General features: G+C 43.3%; 1 protein-coding gene across 3 annotated transcripts in view; it reads left to right on the forward strand.

The window, feature by feature from the left end:
- Nucleotides 1-21,061, forward strand: part of cep112 (centrosomal protein 112) — a 473,259-nt gene that overhangs the window by 246,703 nt on the left and 205,495 nt on the right. For all 3 annotated transcript variants that reach the window (XM_061974375.1, XM_061974374.2, XM_061974373.2), the window contains one exon: nt 5,668-5,850. In XM_061974375.1, coding sequence (XP_061830359.1) covers nt 5,668-5,850 — 183 coding nt within the window. The remainder of the gene's footprint in view (nt 1-5,667; nt 5,851-21,061) is intronic.

Below are 21,061 nucleotides of genomic sequence, written 5' to 3' on the forward strand. Positions count from 1 at the left end.
GACTGTAACGGTAATTCTCCTACTGCGACCAAATTTTTTTTGAGAGCTGAAGATTCAGTAGCCAATGAAACAAAGTGTCTTTTGTGGCCTTCTCTCTAAAAGTGAGACACATTCTGGCTTCCCCTCATTCATCACCTGCTCTGAATAGCTTACCAGTTCCACAGATGGAGCTAGGGACAGACCGGGCATTGAGGCGCTGGATCTCTAGTTCACTGGACATCCAGGTAGGGTGTGTCTTGACCTCCGCGGCGGAGGCTCCACCAAACCCCTGAGGCCGACTCACCGAACCCCTAGGTTTCGATCGAACCCAGGTTAAGAACCACTGTTCTAGAACCTTCATTCTAGCCTGATTTAGCCATTCCTTTACCACTTTTGACGTGTGTTGGGGTCATTGTCCTGTTGGAACACCCAACTGCGCCCAAGACCCAACCTCCGGGCTGATGATTTTAGCTTGTCCTGAAGAATCTGGAGGTAATCCTCCTTTTTTCCTCGTAAACTGTTGACCACGACTGTAACGATAATTCTCCTACTACGACCAAATTTTTTTCTGAGAGCTGAAGATTCAGTAGCCAATGAAACAAAGTGTCTTTTGTGGCCTTCTCTCTAAAAGTGAGACACATTCTGGCTTCCCCTCATTCATCACCTGCTCTGAATAGCTTACCAGTTCCACAGATGGAGCTAGGGACAGACCGGGCATTGAGGCGCTGGATCTCTAGTTCACTGGACATCCAGGTAGGGTGTGTCTTGACCTCCGCGGCGGAGGCTCCACCAAACCCCTGAGGCCGACTCACCGAACCCCTAGGTTCGATCGAACCCAGGTTAAGAACCACTGTTCTAGAACCTTCATTCTAGCCTGATTGAGCCATTCCTTTACCACTTTTGACGTGTGTTGGGGATCATTGTCCTGTTGGAACACCCAACCTACGGGCTGATGATTTTAGCTTATCCTGAAGAATCTGGAGGTAATCCTCCTTTTTTCCTCGTAAACTGTTGACCACGACTGTAACGATAATTCTCCTACTGCGACCAATTTTTTTCTGAGAGCTGAAGATTCAGTAGCCAATGAAACAAAGTGTCTTTTGTGGCCTTCTCTTTAAAAGTGAGACACACTCATTCATCACCTGCTCTGAATAGCTTACCAGTTCCACAGATGGAGCTAGGGACAGACCGGGCGGGCATTGAGGCGCTGGATCTCTAGTTCACTGGACATCCAGGTAGGGTGCCGTCAAACACAATGTGCAAGGGATTAGCCTGAAAGCAATCCCCTCTTGAGGCCCCTCCGCTGTCCTCCCGAGGCTCCGACTGGGACTGCTCCGACACCACGGCCGCCATGGGGGGACTGGGGAACAGAGCGTTGGCCCGGGAAAGGCTTGGTGTCTGGGGCACATGGAGCTCACTTCCCAGCAGGTGAGCCTAAGCTGCCAGTACTGAAAACCCCTCATTAATGGGACATAAGGACCTATTGAATTTGTAAGGTTTTATTATTCTTTATTCTTTATTCTTCCGCCGCCACTTCAAACTGTAATTTGACCCACTTAACATGCTTCAAAACTCACCATATTTGACCCACACATCAGGACCTGCGAAAATTGTCTTTTAATAAAAAAAACGAACCGCAAAACTCAAAATTGCGCTCTAGCGCCCCCTAGGAAAAAAAACAACTAGACTGCCTGTAACTCCCACTAGGAAGGTCGGAAAGACATGACTTGGACCTAGTTCTCATAATTTTACATCCTCGGGCTAAAATCAACAGGAAGTTGGCAATTCCCCCTTCAAGACAAAAAAGTACTAAAAATAGTCACTTTTGCCTCTTTGAGCTGTAATTTGACCCACTTAACATGCTTCAAAACTCACCATATTTGACCCACACATCAGGACCTGCGAAAATTGTCTTTTAATAAAAAAAAACGAACTGCAAAAATCAAAATTGCGCTCTAGCGCCCCCTAGGAAAAAAAAAAACTAGACTGCCTGTAACTCCCACTAGGAAGGTCAGAAAGACATGAAACAAAATCCTCTATGTAGGTCTGACTTAGACCTAGTTCTCATAATTTTACATCCTCGGGCTAAAATCAACAGGAAGTTGGCAATTCCCCCTTCAAGACAAAAAAGTACTAAAAACAGTAACTTTTCCCTCTTTGAGCTGCAATTTGACCCCCTTAACATGCTTCAAAACTCACCAAACTGAACGCACACATCAGGACTGGCAAAAAGTGTGATCTAATAAAAAAACCTAACCCCAAATCTCAAAATTGTGCTCTAGCGCAATTTTTTAATGAAACGCACAAAAAACTGCTCCTCGGATGAAAAAACTGACAAAACTGCCTGTAACTCCCACTGGGAAGGTCGGAGAGACATGAAACAAAAACCTCTATGTAGGTCTCACTTAGACCTACATTTCATAAATTGACAACCCCCAGCAAAAATCTACAGGAAGTTTGCTATTCCCCCTTCAAAACAATTTTTTTGTAAAAACCGGTCACCTTTCTTCAAACATTATCTCCTCTGAGCGTGTTTGTCGTTTCGGCTTCAAACTAACACAGGAGAGAGATTGAACCCTTTTGATTAAAAGTTATCGAAAGAGTTTTAATACCGGCTCCGGTTTTGATTTTATGACCCTTCAAAGAGCCGCTGTGCTGATGCTGCTGTTTTTTCAAGATGGCTGCTTAAAAGCAGGAAGCACCAGCGTGCCCACACAATGCAGACAAGGTAGGTACACTACACAAAAGTCTTGGGACAATTCGGACTAAAAGTAGACAAAAGTATTGGGACACTTAGGACGAAAACTGAACAAAATTATTGGGACACTTATGGCTACCACTGAACATAAGTATTGGGACACTTACACTGTACAAAAGTATTGGGACACTTAGGACTAAAACTAGACAAAAGTTTTGGGACACTTGGGATTACAACTGGACAAAAGTATTGGGACACTTACAACTACAACTGGACAAAAGTATTGGGATACTTGGGACTACAACTTGACAAAAGTATTGGGACACTTATGACTACCACTGGACAAAAGTATTTGGACACTTAGGACGAAAACTGAACAAAATTATTGGGACACTTATGGCTACCACTGAACATAAGTATTGGGACACTTACACTGTACAAAAGTATTTGGACACTTAGGACTACAACTGGACAAAAGTATTGGGACACTTATGACTACCACTGGACAAAAGTATTTGGACACTTAGGACGAAAACTGAACAAAATTATTGGGACACTTATGGCTACCACTGAACATAAGTATTGGGACACTTACACTGTACAAAAGTATTTGGACACTTAGGACTACAACTGGACAAAAGTATTGGGACACTTAGGACTACCACTGGACAAAAGTATTGGGACACTTACACTGGCCAAAAGTATTGGGACACTTAGGACTACAACTTGACAAAAGTATTGGGACACTTAGGACTACAACTGGACAAAAGTATTGGGACACTTGGGACTGCCACTGGACAAAAGTATTGGGACACTTATGACGAAAACTTGACAAAAGTTTTGGGACACATACACTGGACAAAAGTATTGGGACACTTAGGATTACACCTTGACAAAAGTATTGGGACACTTAGTAACACCACTGAACAAAAGTATTGGGACACTTCGGACAAAACGTAGACAAAAGTATTGGGACACTTAAGCCTACCATTTGACAAAATTATTGGGACACTTACACTGGACTAAAGTTTTGGGACACTTAGGACTACAACTTGACAAAAGTATTGGGACACTTAGGACAAAAACTTGACAAATGTATTGGGCCACTTGGGACTAAAACTTGACAAAACTCTTGGAACTCCTAGGACTACCACTGGCCAAAAGTATTGGGACGCTTACACTGGACAAAAGTATTGGGACACTTAGGACTACAACTGGACAAAAGTATTGGGACACATAGGACTACCACTGGACAAAGGTATTGGGACACTTACACTGGCCAATAGTATTGGGACACTTAGGACTACAACTTGACAAAAGTATTGGGACACTTAGGACTACAACTGGACAAAAGTATTGGGACACTTAGGACTACCACTGGACAAAAGTATTGGGACACTTACACTGGCCAAAAGTATTGGGACACTTAGGACTAGAACTTGACAAAAGTAGTGGGCCACTTGGGACTAAAACTTGACAAAAGTATTGCAACTCCTAGGACTACCACTGGACAAAAGTATTTGGACACTTACATTGGCCAAAAGTATTGGGACACTTAGGACTACAACTTGACAAAAGTATTGGGACACTTAGGACGAAAACTTGACAAAAGTATTGGGACACTTGGGACGAAAACTGGCCAAAAGTATTGGGACACTTACACTGGACAAAAGTATTGGGACACTTAGGACTACAACTTGACAAAAGTATTGGGACACTTAGGACTACCACTGAACAAAAGTATTGGGACATTTCGGACTAAACGTAGACAAAAGTATTAGGACACTTAGGACTAGAACTTGACAAAAGTAGTGGGCCACTTGGGACTAAAACTTGACAAAAGTATTGCAACTCCTAGGACTACCACTGGACAAAAGTATCTGGACACTTACATTGGCCAAAAGTATTGGGACACTTGGGACTACATTTTGACAAAAGTATTGGGACACTTATGACAACTACTGGACAAAAGCATTGGGACACTTATGACGAAAACTGGCCAAAAGTATTGGGACACTTACACTGGCCAAAAGTATTGGGACACTTACACTGGACAAAAGTATTGGGACACTTAGGACTACAACTTGACAAAAGTATTGGGACACTTAGGACTACAACTGGACAAAAGTATTGGGACACTTAGGACTACCACTGGACAAAAGTATTGGGACACTTACACTGGCCAAAAGTATTGGGACACTTAGGACTACAACTGGACAAAAGTATTGGGACACTTGGGACTGCCACTGGACAAAAGTATTGGGACACTTACACTGGCCAAAAGTATTGGGACACTTAGGACTAAAACTTGACAAATGTATTGGGACACTTAGGACTACAACTTGACAAAAGTATTGGGACACTTACTACTAAAACTGGACAAAAGTATTGGGACACTTAGGACTAGCACCTGCCAAATACGCGGGCCCGACCAATGCTGCTTGCAGCTTTAATTATATTTGTAATTGAATTGTTTATTGCCGATTTCATAGACCGGAGTCTTCTCTACAGCAATTCTTTGTATCTGCAGATGTTTGCATTCTCTTCAATAAACATATATTAGTCTGTAAGAACTTTGTTGCATTGATAGTCTTCACCTAAGCCGGTTTTTCACATGCTGTCAGACGCCTAGCATGGGGGCATGGGTTATTCTCCATGGCCAGATGGCGAACCCCTGCAAGCTTCCATACACAGATACTCTTTTATATGCCGATTACAGAAAACAGAGGGGGGACTGCTTGGAAGAGAGACCAATGACAGGTTTAGAGCGGGTCTAGCGAGGTGAGAGGGCGGGAACCGCCAGATGTAAACACGCCACCTCGTGTCGTCGCCTGACAATGCGAAGAAACTTTTTGAGGGTGTCGCCGACCGACTGTCGCCCGGCGAGTACCGAGGCAAAACCGGACGCACCGATGGACGGACAAGTTGTCATGACGACAGGGTTGCCGAGCGGCTGACGAAGTCTTTCTTTGCCCCGCTTGTCCAATCAGATGGCTGAGCAGCGCGCCAAGCACGAGCAGGAGAGGACGCGCCTTCAACAGCAGCATTGCGCCGAAAAGGACCGCCTGGTCCAGGAGCGCCAGCGGGAGGCGGGCAGCCTGGAGAGCCAGGCCAGGGCCGCCCTGGAGCAGCACCACAAACACACCCAGGAGTGGAGGAAGCGTGATGGCCAGGTAGGGGGGGGGTCTTCTCTATACTACTCTTTCTTTTCCTGGGGGTCTTAACAGCACAGCGGGTTACCGGACACTTGACATTGGTGTTCTAGCGAATACTTGTCCAACATGGCGGAATGTTTACTTGAAGGGAATCGGCGTTAAAAAAGGGAAAAAGTTACTTTTGATTTGATTCAGAATTACTTTGATCGCTAACATTTTTTGCACTGCAAAAAATGAAATCTAAGTAAGATGAAATTTCTCAAATAAGGGTGATATTTGCTTATTTTCTGTCTGATAAGATCATTCTTCTCACTAAGCAGATTTGATGTTAGAGTGTTTTACTTGTTTTAAGTGGTCCTAAATGATCTCAGTAAGAATATTACAGCTTGTTGCTGAGATGTTGTGACCTATATTGGGTAAAACATGCTTGAAACTAGAATATCAAGTGTTGCAAAGCTGTGTCATCAACACTCACAAGTATAAAACTACTTTTTTAAAGTCATCATTTCTTATTTCAAGCATGAACAAAGAAAAATTATGACTTTGACACAATTGTGTCTCATAATTAAAACAGATGACAGCCAAATGGACTTTGCTGTTTTATTTTCAGTGAAACAATAGAAAATAGGTACTCATTTGTTAGTGAGAATATACTTATTTTAAGGTATTTTTGGGTTCATTGAGGTTTCCTACATTTAGGTATTTTTTTTAATACTTTTTTAAATAAAGGGAACCACAAAAAATGGCATTATTGACCTTGCTTTAACAACAAATCTTAGTGTACATGAAACATATGTTTATTATTGTAATTTAGTTCTTAAATAAAATAGACAACTTGTCTTTTAGTAGTAAGTAAACAAACAAAGACTCCTAATTGGTCGTATGCAGTAACATATTGTGTCATTTATACACCTATTATTTTGTACACATTATGAGGGACAAACTGTAAAAAATAATTATTAATCTACTTGTTCATTTACTGTTAATATCTGCTTACTTTCTCTTTGAACATGTTCTATCTACACTTCTGTTCAAATGTAATAATCACTTATTCTTCTCTTCTTTGATACTTTACATTAGTTTTGGATGATACCACACATTTGGGTATCGATCCGATACCAAGTACTTACAGGATCATACAATGGTACTAATGTACAGCTAATGTTTTAAAGGCCCACGGCACATTCTAAAAATACTATTAAAATAAACAAAAACATAACAAAAGTGGAATAAAAAAAGGTTAAAGGTTAAATGTAGTTTAGAAAAAGTTACAATGTTGACACATAAAACAAAGCTGTTTTCTTTCTTTAAAACTGTCTTTGCTCAAAACATAATATTGAATCAAAATAAATGTTTTTTTATGAATTATTGACCTATCGAAGGCTCTGATTACTTCGCATTTAATATTCCTGTCACGTTCAAACACTGAGGACATCTATTAAACAAGACAAAAGGCAAGGAATCAAACAGAGACAGAATTAAATTTGGACTCAATATTGAGGAGAGACATGGCCACTGCACTCTCTGTACAGTCCTGCACCACGCTCTGACGAAGAAGGTTTTCGTCTCCTCATTTATTCAGATGTTCAATGTTCACGCACCAACACATGTCACAGCAGGAATGGGAAGTATGTGAAACAGTCATTGTTTCCGGTCGCTTTGAAGACCAAAAAGAGGATTTCTCGGGCTTGGGCTCTTCCTGGATCCAGCTGGGGCAGGTGTTGGAGGACAAATGGATAACCCCTCCCGTCTCCTGACCACAGCGACTTCAAGAGGGCAGCGGGTCGTAAATAGCGTTGACCTCGGTTACCAAATAGTTGGAAGAGAGTTTGTGAAATACTTCAGAGAGAGTTTGTTTGACACTTCAAAGAGAGTTCCTCTGGAAGTTGAGCAGATCCTGCCATCTGTCCGTGTTGAAATCACAGTGGCGTTTCACGAGCCTTCTTCCTCTTGTTAGGCCTCGAAAGACAGCATTCATAATACAACGTTTCTTTTGTGATAACTTACAAACAATTATTCCAACAATTCCACTTTGAAAACATGTTGTAAGTACGTGTGTATGTATGTATGTATGTGTATGTATGTATGTATGTATGTATTGACGGAGATAGATATCTACATATATCCATATTTAAGAGTTATTTCTTTCTATAGTCATGTTTGAAATAACTAGTGTTTTCTCTTTGTGCTCTTTCTATTTTGTCTCCATCTCATGACCGATGGTACACTTTGAATTACCTTGGGCTTGGAATGTGGGAAGCGGAAGTACTCCTTTTTCTAACTTATCCTGTCTCTTCTCAGAGTAGAACAATTGACTTCCGCAATGTTTTCAGATCAACTTGGCTACGCAATTGAATGTGTTGTTCTAGGCTGCTTAGTGAGAAGAATTATCTTATCAGACAGAAAAATAAGCAAATATCACCCTTATTTGACATATTTCGTCTTACTTAGATTTCACTTTTTGCAGTGTGGCTAGCACAAAAATACCTGTACAGGTTCCAAAATGTTGGTATCGGGACAACACTAATAAGGGGCGACACAAATGTCATTTACCGGTCCTTTCGTACCTAACTGCAAACTGTCGTAAGTTAAGTAGAACGTTCTTGCCAAAAAAACAAATGATGAGATGTAAACAAAGGCAAAGTTGTTCCATTGCATCTTTTCTTTTGTTCTCTCCAACCCTGTCCTGAATGTGGATGTCTTTTGTTCAAAGCATTTCTATGCAAGCTATGTAAGGGCGAGTCGAGTAGAGCAGTGTTTTTACAGTCTGGTGTGCCGTGGGAGATTAGCTCATTTCAACCTCAACAACTTTAACACTCTTACTAATAATGCGCCACACTGTGAACCCACACCAAACAAGAATGACAAACAAATTTCGGGAGAACATCTGCACCGTAACACAACATAAACACAACAGGACAAATACCCAGAATCCCATGCAGCCCTAACTCTTCCGGGATACATTATACACCCCCCGCTACCAAACCCCGCCCACCTCAACCGACGCACAGAGAGGAGAGGGGGGGCGGGGTTGATGTGTGAGGGAGCAGGGTTGGGGTGGGGGCGGGGTTTGGTGGTAGCAGGGGTGTATAATGTAGCCCGGAAGAGTCAGGGCTGCATGGGATTCTGGGTGTTTGTTCTGTTGTGTTTATGCTGTGTTACGGTGCAGATGTTCTCCCGAAATGTGTTTGTCATTCTTGTTTGGTTTTGGTTCAAAGTGTGGCGCATTATTAGTAAGAGTGTTAAAGTTGTTTTATATGACCACCGTCAGTGTATAACCTGTGTGGCTGTTGACCAAGTATGCCTTGCTGTCACGTACGTGTGCAAGCAGACGATGTATACTGTATAACAAGTGTTGGGCTGGCACGCTGTTAATACAGATTGTGGAGGGCGCCAAATGTTGTACCATCATGGCACGCCTTTATTATAGCCGTAAGGGTGAAAATCGGTGAATATTAATCCCGGGAGTTTTCTGCGAGAGGCACTATAATCCGGAAGTCTCACGGGTAAATTGGGGGGTTCAGCAAGTACGCTGCTGAGCCGCATCAGAGTGATCAAAGAGCCGCATGCGGCTCCGGAGCCGCGGGTTGCCGACGCCTGCCTTAAGAAAAGGCATTGAAGCTTAGGGAAGGCTATGCAGAACAAAACTAAAACTGAACCGGCTACAAAGTCAACAAAAACAGAATGCTGGACGACAGCAAAGACTTACCGTGGAGCAAAGACGGCGTCCACAATGTACATCCGAACATGACATGACAATCAACAATGTCCCCACAAAGAAGGATAAAAACAACTGAAATATTCTTGAGTGCTAAAACAAAATAGATGCAGGAAATATCGCTCAAAGGAAGACATGAAACTGCTACAGGAAAGTACCAAAAAAAGAGAAAAAGCCACCAAAATAGGAGCGCAAGACAAGAACTAAAACACTACACACAGGAAAACAGCAAAAAATAAACAAAAGGTGAGTGCCCCTAAGAAAAGGCATTGAAGCTTAGGGAAGGCTATGCAGAACTGAACTGGCTACAAAGTAAACAAAAACAGAATGCTGGACGACAGCAAAGACTTACTGTGGAGCAAAGACGGCGTCCACAATGTACATCCGAACATGACATGACAATCAACAATGTCCCCGCAAAGAAGGATAAAAACAACTGAAATATTCTTGATTGCTAAAACAAAGTAGATGCGGGAAATATCGCTCAAAGGAAGACATGAAACCGCTACAGGAAAATATCATAAAAAGAGAAAAAGCCACCAAAATAGGAGCGCAAGACAAGAACTAAAACACTACACACAGGAAAACAGCAAAAAATAAACAAAAGGTGAGTGCCCCTAAGAAAAGGCATTGAAGCTTAGGGAAGGCTATGCAGAACTGAACTGGCTACAAAGTAAACAAAAACAGAATGCTGGACGACAGCAAAGACTTACCGTGGAGCAAAAACGGCGTCCACAATGTACATCCGAACATGACGTGACAATCAACAATGTCCCCGCAAAGAAGGATAAAAACAACTGAACTATTCTTGATTGCTAAAACAAAGTAGATGCGGGAAATATCGCTCAAAGGAAGACATGAAACTGTCCATCCATCCATCTTCTTCCGCTTATCCGAGGTCGGGTCGCGGGGGCAGCAGCCTAAGCAGGGAAGCCCAGACTTCCCTCTCCCCAGCCACTTCGTCCAGCTCTTCCTGTGGGACCCCGAGGCGTTCCCAGGCCAGCCGGGAGACATAGTCTTCCCAACGTGTCCTGGGTCTTCCCCGCGGCCTCCTACCGGTCGGACGTGCCCTAAACACCTCCCTAGGGAGGCGTTCGGGTAGCATCCTGACCAGATGCCCGAACCACCTCATCTGGCTCCTCTCGATGTGGAGGAGCAGCGGCTTTACTTTGAGCTCCCCCCGGATGACAGAGCTTCTCACCCTATCTCTAAGGGAGAGCCCCGCCACCCGGCGGAGGAAACTCATTTCGGCCGCTTGTACCCGTGATCTTGTCCTTTCGGTCATAACCCAAAGCTCATGACCATAGGTGAGGATGGGAACGTAGATCGACCGGTAAATTGAGAGCTTTGCCTTCCGGCTCAGCTCCTTCTTCACCACAACGGATCGATACAGCGTCCGCATTACTGAAGACGCCGCACCGATCCGCCTGTCGATCTCACGATCCACTCTTCCCTCACTCGTGAACAAGACTCCGAGGTACTTGAACTCCTCCACTTGGGGCAAGATCTCCTCCCCAACCCGGAGATGGCACTCCACCCTTTTCCGGGCGAGAACCATGGACTCGGACTTGGAGGTGCTGATTCTCATCCCAGTCGCTTCACACTCGGCTGCGAACCGATCCAGTGAGAGCTGAAGATCCTGGCCAGATGAAGCCATCAGGACCACATCATCTGCAAAAAGCAGACACCTAATCCTGCAGCCACCAAACCAGATCCCCTCAACACCTTGACTGCGCCTAGAAATTCTGTCCATAAAAGTTCAGAACAGAATGGGTGACAAAGGGCAGCCTTGGCGGAGTCCAACCCTCACTGGAAACGTGTCCGACTTACTGCCGGCAATGCGGACCAAGCTCTGGCACTGAGCATACAGGGAGCGGACTGCCACAATAAGACAGTCCGATACCCCATACTCTCTGAGCACTCCCCACAGGACTTCCCGAGGGACACGGTCGAATGCCTTCCCCAAGTCCACAAAACACATGTAGACTGGTTGGGCAAACTCCCATGCACCCTCAAGGACCCTGCCGAGAGTATAGAGCTGGTCCACAGTTCCACGACCAGGACGAAAACCACACTGTTCCTCCTGAATCCGAGGTTCGACTATCCGGCGTAGCCTCCTCTCCAGTACACCTGAATAGACCTTTCCAGGAAAATATCATAAAAAGAGAAAAAGCCAACAAAATAGGAGCGCAAGACAAGAACTAAAAGACAGGAAAACAGCAAAAAAGTCCAAATAAGTCAGGGTGTGATGTGACAGGTGGTGACAGTACACCTACTTTGAGACAAGAGCTATATTGATGCATGCTTGGTTACGGTTTAAAGTCATATCCAACAATTGCGACAACGACTTTTTACTGTCAACTGAGTTTCGTTTTTTTAATGATTTCTGCTGCTGGTGTGCCTCCGCAGTTTTTCAACGCAAAAAATGTGGCTTGGCTGAAAAAAGGTTGAAAAACACTGCAGTAGAGAGTAGTGAAGTGAAGTGAATTATATTTATAGAGCGCTTTTCTCTAGTGACTCAAAGCGCTTTACATAGTGAAAACCCAATATCTAAGTGACATTTAAACCAGTGTGGGTGGCACTGGGAGCAGGTGGGTAAAGTGTCTTGCCCAAAGACACAATGGCAGTGACTAGGATGGCGGGAGCAGGAATCGAACCTGGAACCCTCAAGTTGCTGGCACGGCCGCTCTACCAACCAAGCTATACCGATTCTTCCTAATCAAATAGTTTTGATTAAACGTGTGTTATGGCGCCACCTTTTGGACAGCCAGGTAAATGCCTACAGGTGTTTCCTGCTGGTTTTTTTGAGCCGGAAGTACAAGTGCCGTTCCGTCTTGTAATCGTCCATAGCGTCACCGTGGAGTTATTGAGTCTGTTTAGCTGATTGGAGAGCTAGCTTGTGAAGCCAGCGGGTCCATGAAGATGACTTCTGTTTTGTTTGATCGGCCGTTTCACTGCTGTGTTACAGACAATTAAGGTATGTAAATAAACATAAAATATTTATGCGTAAATAAATTATCTCACAACCTATACAGCAGAGCTACGTCCGGATGCTCTCTGTGGACTATAGCTCTGCCTTCAATACAATAATCCCGGACAGACTCTGCAATAAACTGGACACTCTTGGCCTCCCCCCTCTCACAAACGCCTGGATAAGGGACTTCCTAACGGACCGACCCCAGAATGTGAGACTTGGCCCGCACCTCTCATCCTCCCGCACGCTGAGCATCGGCTCCCCACAGGGCTGTGTGCTGAGCCCCCTCCTCTACTGCCTTTACACCCATGACTGCAGTCCGGCCCACAGTGACAACCTTACCGTCAAGTTCGCCGACGATACCACAGTGGTCGGGCTCATCTCCAGGGGTGACGAGGCTGCCTACAGAGAGGAGGTCCTGAAGCTGACGGCCTGGTCTTCGGAGAACAACCTCGCTCTCAACACCAGCAAGACCAGAGAGATCATCGTCGACTTCAGGAGGAGCAGCACCGACCCTGCCCCCCTCTACATCAACGGCGAGCGTGTAGAGAGGGTCCACACCTTCAGGTACCTTGGAGTCCACATCTCTAATGACTTCTCCTGGACAGTCAACACCACATCAATCATCAAGAAGGCTCAGCAGCGGCTACACTTCCTTAGAGTCCTCGGGAAGTACAACCTGAAGCCTGACCTGCTGCTGACCTTCTACCGCTCGTCCATCGAGAGCCTGCTGACCTACTGTATTACGGTATGGTACGGCAGCTGCACTGCAGCAGACAGGGAGAGGCTGCAAAGAGTGGTCAAGACGGCTCAGAAGATCATCGGCCGCCCTCTCCCCTCTCTGACGGACATCTACACCTCCCGCTGCCTCAACAGAGCCAGTGCCATCATCAAGGACAGCACCCACCCTGGCTCTGACCTGTTCCACCTGCTGCCCTCTGGGAAGCGCTACAGGTGCATTAAAACCAAAACAAACAGGCTAAAGAACAGCTTCTTCCCCAGGGCCATAACCATCCTGAACGGACTGCCCCATTGTCCCTCATAACTGCCTTCTCTTCCCTGTTTTTGTTTGGTTTTTCATGTATATATTCATTTCACACCATATTCATTGCACTTCTACATTTTTTATATTTTTATATATTTGCACATTGTTTTTCTAGCATGCACACATCGCACTGTATGGAATGGCCTCAATCTCGTTACCTTGCGTAATAACAATAAAGCTGATTCTGATTCTGATTCTGATTCTGATCTGTGGCTTATAGTCCGGTGCGGCTAATTTGTGGGGGGAAAAAAAGTTTTTTCCTCTAAGAATGTAGTGGGTGCGGCTCTATAGTCCGAAAATGACGGTAGTTACCACTTCACGGCCTGCAGTGCAAAGAAAAAAAAGCGCTGCGATAACAAAAAAAAAAAGATGGCTCGACGGCTCCTCACAGTGACACAAGCATGCTGGCTTGCGGGGGGGGGGGAAACAGGCGAGAAGATCTCGCTCTCATGAGTTTGAAGACAAACAAAGTGATGATGACAAGAAGGCTTTTTAGTGTGCATGGTATGTGTTGTCACTTAATGTATGATTGGTCCTGTCAGCCGGACTTGTCTCGTTTTGTCACTGATTGGCTTGCATGAAATATTTTTCTTCACATCTCCCCACAGATGACTATTTTTAGTTTGATTTGACTGATCATAGAGGAGGAAGATTGTTTAAAAAAAAGGAAGTCATTGACAACGTGCGTACATCACATCTTGACTTTCTTGTGTTTGACTGACAACAATTAAACATTAATGAGAATATAAATAGTTTAAAAAAAGATCAGATAGATTCTTTTTTTTTTATGCTTGGTTTAAAATGTTGTAGATAAAAGTGTTTGTTTGATTGCAGTTAATCACTTTACAGGAGAGAAGAAGCAGGGTTTTAAGTTTACATATGTATGTATATACAGGTAAAAGCCAGTAAATTAGAATATTTTGAAAAACTTGATTTATTTCAGTAATTGCATTCAAAAGGTGTAACTTGTACCGTATTTTCCGCACTATAAGGCGCACCTAAAAACCACAAATTTTCTCAAAAGCTAACAGTGCGCCTTATAACCCGGTGCGCTTTATTACGATTAATTTTCATAAAGTTTCGATCTCGCAACTTCGGTAAACAGCCGCCATCTTTTTTCCCGGTAGAACAGGAAGCGCTTCTTCTTCTACGCAAGCAACCGCCAAGGAAAGCACCCGCCCCCATAGAACAGGAAGCGCTTCACCCGCCCCCGGAAGAAGAAGAAAAAACGCGCGGATATCACCGTACGTTTCATTTCCTGTTTACATCTGTAAAGACCACAAAATGGCTCCTACAAAGGACAAGGATCCGGTTCATAAAAAGACGCAATCTCTCCATCCGCACACGGATTACTACCGTATTTCACAGCAACTGATATTCCTGTGAACTGCACTGTGGAACGGGAGCACGTACGGTGAATATTCGCACCACAGGGAATGAGTAGTCATCCTTCACTGTGGTTCTAGCTTGCCATGCTAACTTCCACCCATCCAAAAGAGACCTTTCCAGCCGGCGTCATCATAAAAGCTAACTCGAAGGGATGGATGGATGAAGAAAAGATGAGCGAGTGGTTAAGGGAAGTTTACGCGAAGAGGCCGGGTGGCTTTTTTCACACAGCTCCGAAGGCGAACACACCTTCACTAAGACGGGCAGATAGCGCCGGTCGACATACGCCAACATCTGCCAGTGGATCGTAAATGCCTGGGCAGATAGTTTCGGTCACAACTGTGGTCCGAGCTTTCCGGAAGGCAGGATTCACAGAACTGCTGGACAACAGTGACACTGAATCCGATGACTTCGACGAGGCGGAGCCGGCCATTTTTGGATCCCACGCTTGCGCAACTTTTCAATTCGGACACCGAAGACGAAGAATTCGAAGGATTTACGAATGAAGAATAACTTCAGAAGGTGAGCGCTATGTTTATTTTGTGTGTTGTGACATTAACGTTCGAGCAACATTATGTTACTATTTATTGCTCTACACCATTTTGAATTTTACTATGTTTGTGATTGCACATTTGCGTACATTTTGGGACAGAGTTGTTAGAACGCTGGTTTTCAATATATTATTAAAGTTTGACTGAACTATCTGACTGTTTTTTTGACATTCACTTTAGCGCAGCGTTTTTTTTGACATTCACTTTAGCGCAGCGTAGGCGCGGCTTATAGTCCGGGGCGGCTTATTGGTGGACAAAATTATGAAATATGTAATTCATAGAAGGTGCGGCTAATAATCCGGTGCGCCTTATAGTGCGGAAAATACGGTACATTATATTTATTCATTGCACACAGACTGATGCATTCAAATGTTTATTTCATTTAATTTTGATGATTTGAAGTGGCAACAAATGAAAATCCAAAATTCCGTGTGTCACAAAATTAGAATATTACTTAAGGCTAATACAAAAAAGGGATTTTTAGAAATGTTGGCCGACTGAAAAGTATGAAAATGAAAAATATGAGCATGTACAATACTCAATACTTGGTTGGAGCTCCTTTTGCCTCAATTACTGCGTTAATGCGGCGTGGCATGGAGTCGATGAGTTTCTGGCACTGCTCAGGTGTTATGAGAGCCCAGGTTGCTCTGATAGTGGCCTTCAACTCTTCTGCGTTTTTGGGTCTGGCATTCTGCATCTTCCTTTTCACAATACCCCACAGATTTTCTATGGGGCTAAGGTCAGGGGAGTTGGCGGGCCAATTTAGAACAGAAATTCCATGGTCCGTAAACCAGGCACGGGTAGATTTTGCGCTGTGTGCAGGCGCCAAGTCCTGTTGGAACTTGAAATCTCCATCTCCATAGAGCAGGTCAGCAGCAGGAAGCATGAAGTGCTCTAAAACTTGCTGGTAGACGGCTGCGTTGACCCTGGATCTCAGGAAACAGAGTGGACCGACACCAGCAGATGACATGGCACCCCAACCCAACCATGCAAATTTTGCATTTCCTTTGGAAATCGAGGTCCCAGAGTCTGGAGGAAGACAGGAGAGGCACAGGATCCACGTTGCCTGAAGAAGTTTCCACCATCAGTGATGGTTTGGGGTGCCATGTCATCTGCTGGTGTCGGTCCACTCTGTTTCCTGAGATCCAGGGTCAACGCAGCCGTCTACCAGAAAGTTTTAGAGCACTTCATGCTTCCTGCTGCTGACCTGCTCTATGGAGATGGAGATTTCAAGTTCCAACAGGACTTGGCGCCTGCACACAGCGCAAAATCTACCCGTGCCTGGTTTACGGACCATGGTATTTCTGTTCTAAATTGGCCCGCCAACTCCCCTGACCTTAGCCCCATAGAAAATCTGTGGGGTATTGTGAAAAGGAAGATGCAGAATGCCAGACCCAAAAACGCAGAAGAGTTGAAGGCCACTATCAGAGCAACCTGGGCTCTCATAACACCTGAGCAGTGCCAGAAACTCATCGACTCCATGCCACGCCGCATTAACGCAGTAATTGAGGCAAAAGGAGCTCCAACCAAGTATTGAGTATTGTACATGCTCATATTTTTCATTTTCATACTTTTCAGTTGGCCAACATTTCTAAAAATCCCTTTTTTGTATTAGCCTTAAGTAATATTCTAATTTTGTGACACACGGAATTTTGGATTTTCATTTGTTGCCACTTCAAATCATCAAAATTAAATGAAATAAACATTTGAATGCATCAGTCTGTGTGCAATGAATAAATATAATGTACAAGTTACACCTTTTGAATGCAATTACTGAAATAAATCAAGTTTTTCAAAATATTCTAATTTACTGGCTTTTACCTGTATATATATGAAATACTTGACTTGGTGAATTCTAGCTGTAAATATACTCCTCCCCTCTTAGCCACGCCCCCAACCACACACACACACACACACCTCCCGCAATAGGAGGTCTCAAGGTTGGCAAGTATGCATGTTTTGAGGTTAAGATCCTCATACTATTCCTGTTTCTTACTGTGCTTTGCACTCTTTGGGCCCAAGCCTCACTCAAAGCTGGCGGGTCACAGGACAAGAGGGTCACACCGTCTGTTTTAAGGCAGCACTGGAGAGATTCAGGGCCACACCAACGGGCTGATGCATTTTATTTGTGTGCACCGACACACAAATAAAAGCCACTTGAGCAAGCTTGTTGTTGCAACTGTGGCATAAAATGGCACGAACGCTCTTCTTGTGCAGCGACGTGGCCAGGCTATATTTAATCTGAGCCCCGAAGAGCCTTTAATCTATAATTCTCTCATTAAAATATATGGATGATGCGGGGATGCTTTCATGAGTTGAGAGCGATCCCCTATTGGCCGTGACATTGGGAATGACACACATAGAAATAAGAGATGGGAGAGAGCAGAGGTGGGACCAAGTCATTGCTTTGCAAGTCACAAGTAAGTCTCAAGTCTTTGCCCTCAAGTCCGAGTCAAGTCCCGAGTCAAGACAGGGCAAGTCCGAGTCAAGTCCAAAGTCAAGACTGGAAAGTCTCAAGTCAAGTCCCAAGTCCTGCATTTTGAGTTTCGAGTCCTTTCAAGTCGTTTAACCACAGACTAATATATTTACACAGATTGTGTATGCTTTTCAAACGCTGTATTTATTTATTAAAACAAGTGCATTTGAAATTGCAGGGAAAAAAGATAGTGCTGACATTGCACTTCAAAATAGCACTATTAACCAGTCATTTTAAACATGTAACTCATTCCTCTACAGAATAAACACATTTGAAAAAAACAAGTGCAACTGTACTTATTTGCACAAAAGTGTTAACATTGTATTTCAATGGCATATTGCATTGTAACTAGTTCCACAGCAGTTTATATCCTGTTCTTACCTTATCTCATTGATCTCATCTCATACTGTATGTGTGTTTATGTGTGCGTACACATGAAAAACATAACAAATATATGAACATAACAATGAACAGAGTTGTACTTTTTAGATGTCAGGACCCTATGCAAAATGTACACATATTCTTAATATAGTATACATTTTAACTGACCTTTATTTGGCTATGTTTGTCTTTTTGTAGGTGGCTAAAATACGCGGTGCTGCTGACCACCGTCTAACGTTACGTTACTGTGTGTGATACATTGACTAACGTAATGTTACTGTGTGTGATACATTGACTAACGTAATGTTACTGTGTGTGATACATTGACTAACGTTACGTTACTGTGTGTGATACATTGACTAACGTTACGTTACTGTGTGTGATGCATTGACTAACGTTACGTTACTGTGTGTGATACATTGACTAACGTAACGTTATGTGTGTGATACATTGACTAACGTAACGTTATGTGTAGGTACCTCATGCAACCCTGCTTAAAAAAAAATCACTTGACAAAAAGTATGAATAAGGTAGCAAACTGCAGTGGACGCAACAGATTGCCGTGTTTGCAATGACGTTATAACCATAGACATCTTATAAGTAGTTGGTTGCTGTGACGTGAGCAATTTGGCCGCCATCTTGAAGTGGTGATGAGGAGCCGGCGAGCAGCCTAAACTGACAGTTGACAGGTAGAAAACAAAGATGCCGGGCTGGTGTTCAGCGTTTTCCTGCTCAAATGAGCGGACTGTTGAAAATAGGAATCGGGGGATTACTTTTCACAAGTAAGATTTAACATTAACGTACTATTGGTTGTATCTTATGAAAATAATATTACCACAGAGTTGAGAAGGATCAAAGATCTTCAATATTTGTATGTGAAAATCACAAAGAAATCTTCTGGAGGAGGATGACCCCCCTACAGGGGTTTGGTTTACAAACTTTCAGCCCCACCTAAAACAAAATTCACCAGCCGCCACTGATTATGATGCATTCTCATTTTAGGCAAAGTATAAGACAATACTTTCTTAACAGTATAATTGTAACCAGGAATAAGTCTTCAAGTAACAATATTCAAATACTAACATTGTTGGGTAAAACAGAATTTGGTTTTATTCTGAATCCAGTGAAACAGATTGGTGGTTTTAGCTGATATGAGGACTTTCAGGTGTTTATATATGTTTAAGTATATGGCAGACGCTTTTATCCAAAGCGACTTACATAAAATAATACATATAAAACAATCACTGCAAACATTATCATTTAAGGGAAGAATGTAATAGAAAATATCAATACAAAGTGTCAAGACAGAATAAACTCTCTGCTGCTGCAGCAACAGAGATACAGTCTATAGGTCCCTAAGATATATAGATATCTAATGTATTCATACATTGTTTATGTAGGATATACGCATGTATATATAACCTAATCATATTGTTTCTTCAATTTAAAAATAGTTTACCGTTTTTTCCCCCTTCTCTGGGATTATATTCCCAGTTTTGATCTCGGACGTCTGGTCACTTATAGCGTATAAGAATATTATATTACTGATAAGCAAACTATGAATAATAAAACACGCCAAAACATGTGTCTGTTATCATAGCTACACGTATGACAAAAAAGGGGGTGAAAATCAGTGGTATTCAGTGAGGTAAAATTAATTAAATGCGCTGACAGTTCATTGCTCCTGCCAAATGAATTGCACTGATCACCACTCCAAGATGGCGGCCACGCGCCTCGTCTGCGCCAGTAGGCAGTAGCGCTCCATGTTGCGTTTACTTATAAGATGTCTACGGTTATAATGTTAGCAGTGAGTTTGCAGCCTCACTGATTTAACTACACAGCAAATAAAAGTCACGTTACTTAGCCAATAAACGTTATCTTACATTCAAAACGTACCCTTCTTTGTGCAACTTCAAATGTCGAACGAAGTTGGAAGTTGTTGCGTCTCCGTCTGTAATATTAGAACTGCGTGATTTGCATACGGCAATTCGTTTTTTGTTGACCAAGTCGTAGTTTTTATACCCGAACGAAACCAACTTTGGCATAATTGTTTATCACTGGCACGTTGTTGGACCAACTCTTGTTCAGTGGTTGTACTGCAATTTGATTGGATGAATGCTGCGTGATGAAAACAACGTAGATCTACTTTGATTGGCTGTTGTACTGACAGCACACCAGCTGGCAGGATCAACACGCTGAGAGACACAGACGAAGAAAATGAAAAATACGGAGCGCTCCCAAATAACTTTTTAAGATTTGGATTTTGGGGAAAGTGGCAAGTCATGTCAAGTCATGTCAAGTCAAAAGGCTCAAGTCCAAGTGAAGTCACAAGTCATTGATGTTAAAGTCTAAGTCGAGTTGCAAGTCTCTTTACATTTTGTCAAGTCGAGTCTAAAGTCATCAAATTCATGACTCGAGTCTGACTCGAGTCCAAGTCATGTGACTCGAGTCCACACCTCTGGGAGAGAGTGGAAGAGCAGGGACTGATGTGGAGATTTCAAGAAGGGTCAAAGTGTGTGTATGTCAAGACTTGGTCCTCGATGTGTGCTTTTCCAGGATGCAACGGAAAGTTGGCTCGTGCGAGACGGGAATGAAGGTACATGATTTATTATTATCAAAAAAAGGAATAAATGAAAGCGCGCACAGTGGCGGAGAATAAACTATGAAACCAAAAGACTATAGCAAAAAAGTACAAACA

This window comes from Nerophis lumbriciformis, linkage group LG22, assembly GCF_033978685.3.
Source record: "Nerophis lumbriciformis linkage group LG22, RoL_Nlum_v2.1, whole genome shotgun sequence".
In the NCBI taxonomy this organism is placed as follows: Eukaryota; Metazoa; Chordata; class Actinopteri; order Syngnathiformes; family Syngnathidae; genus Nerophis; species Nerophis lumbriciformis.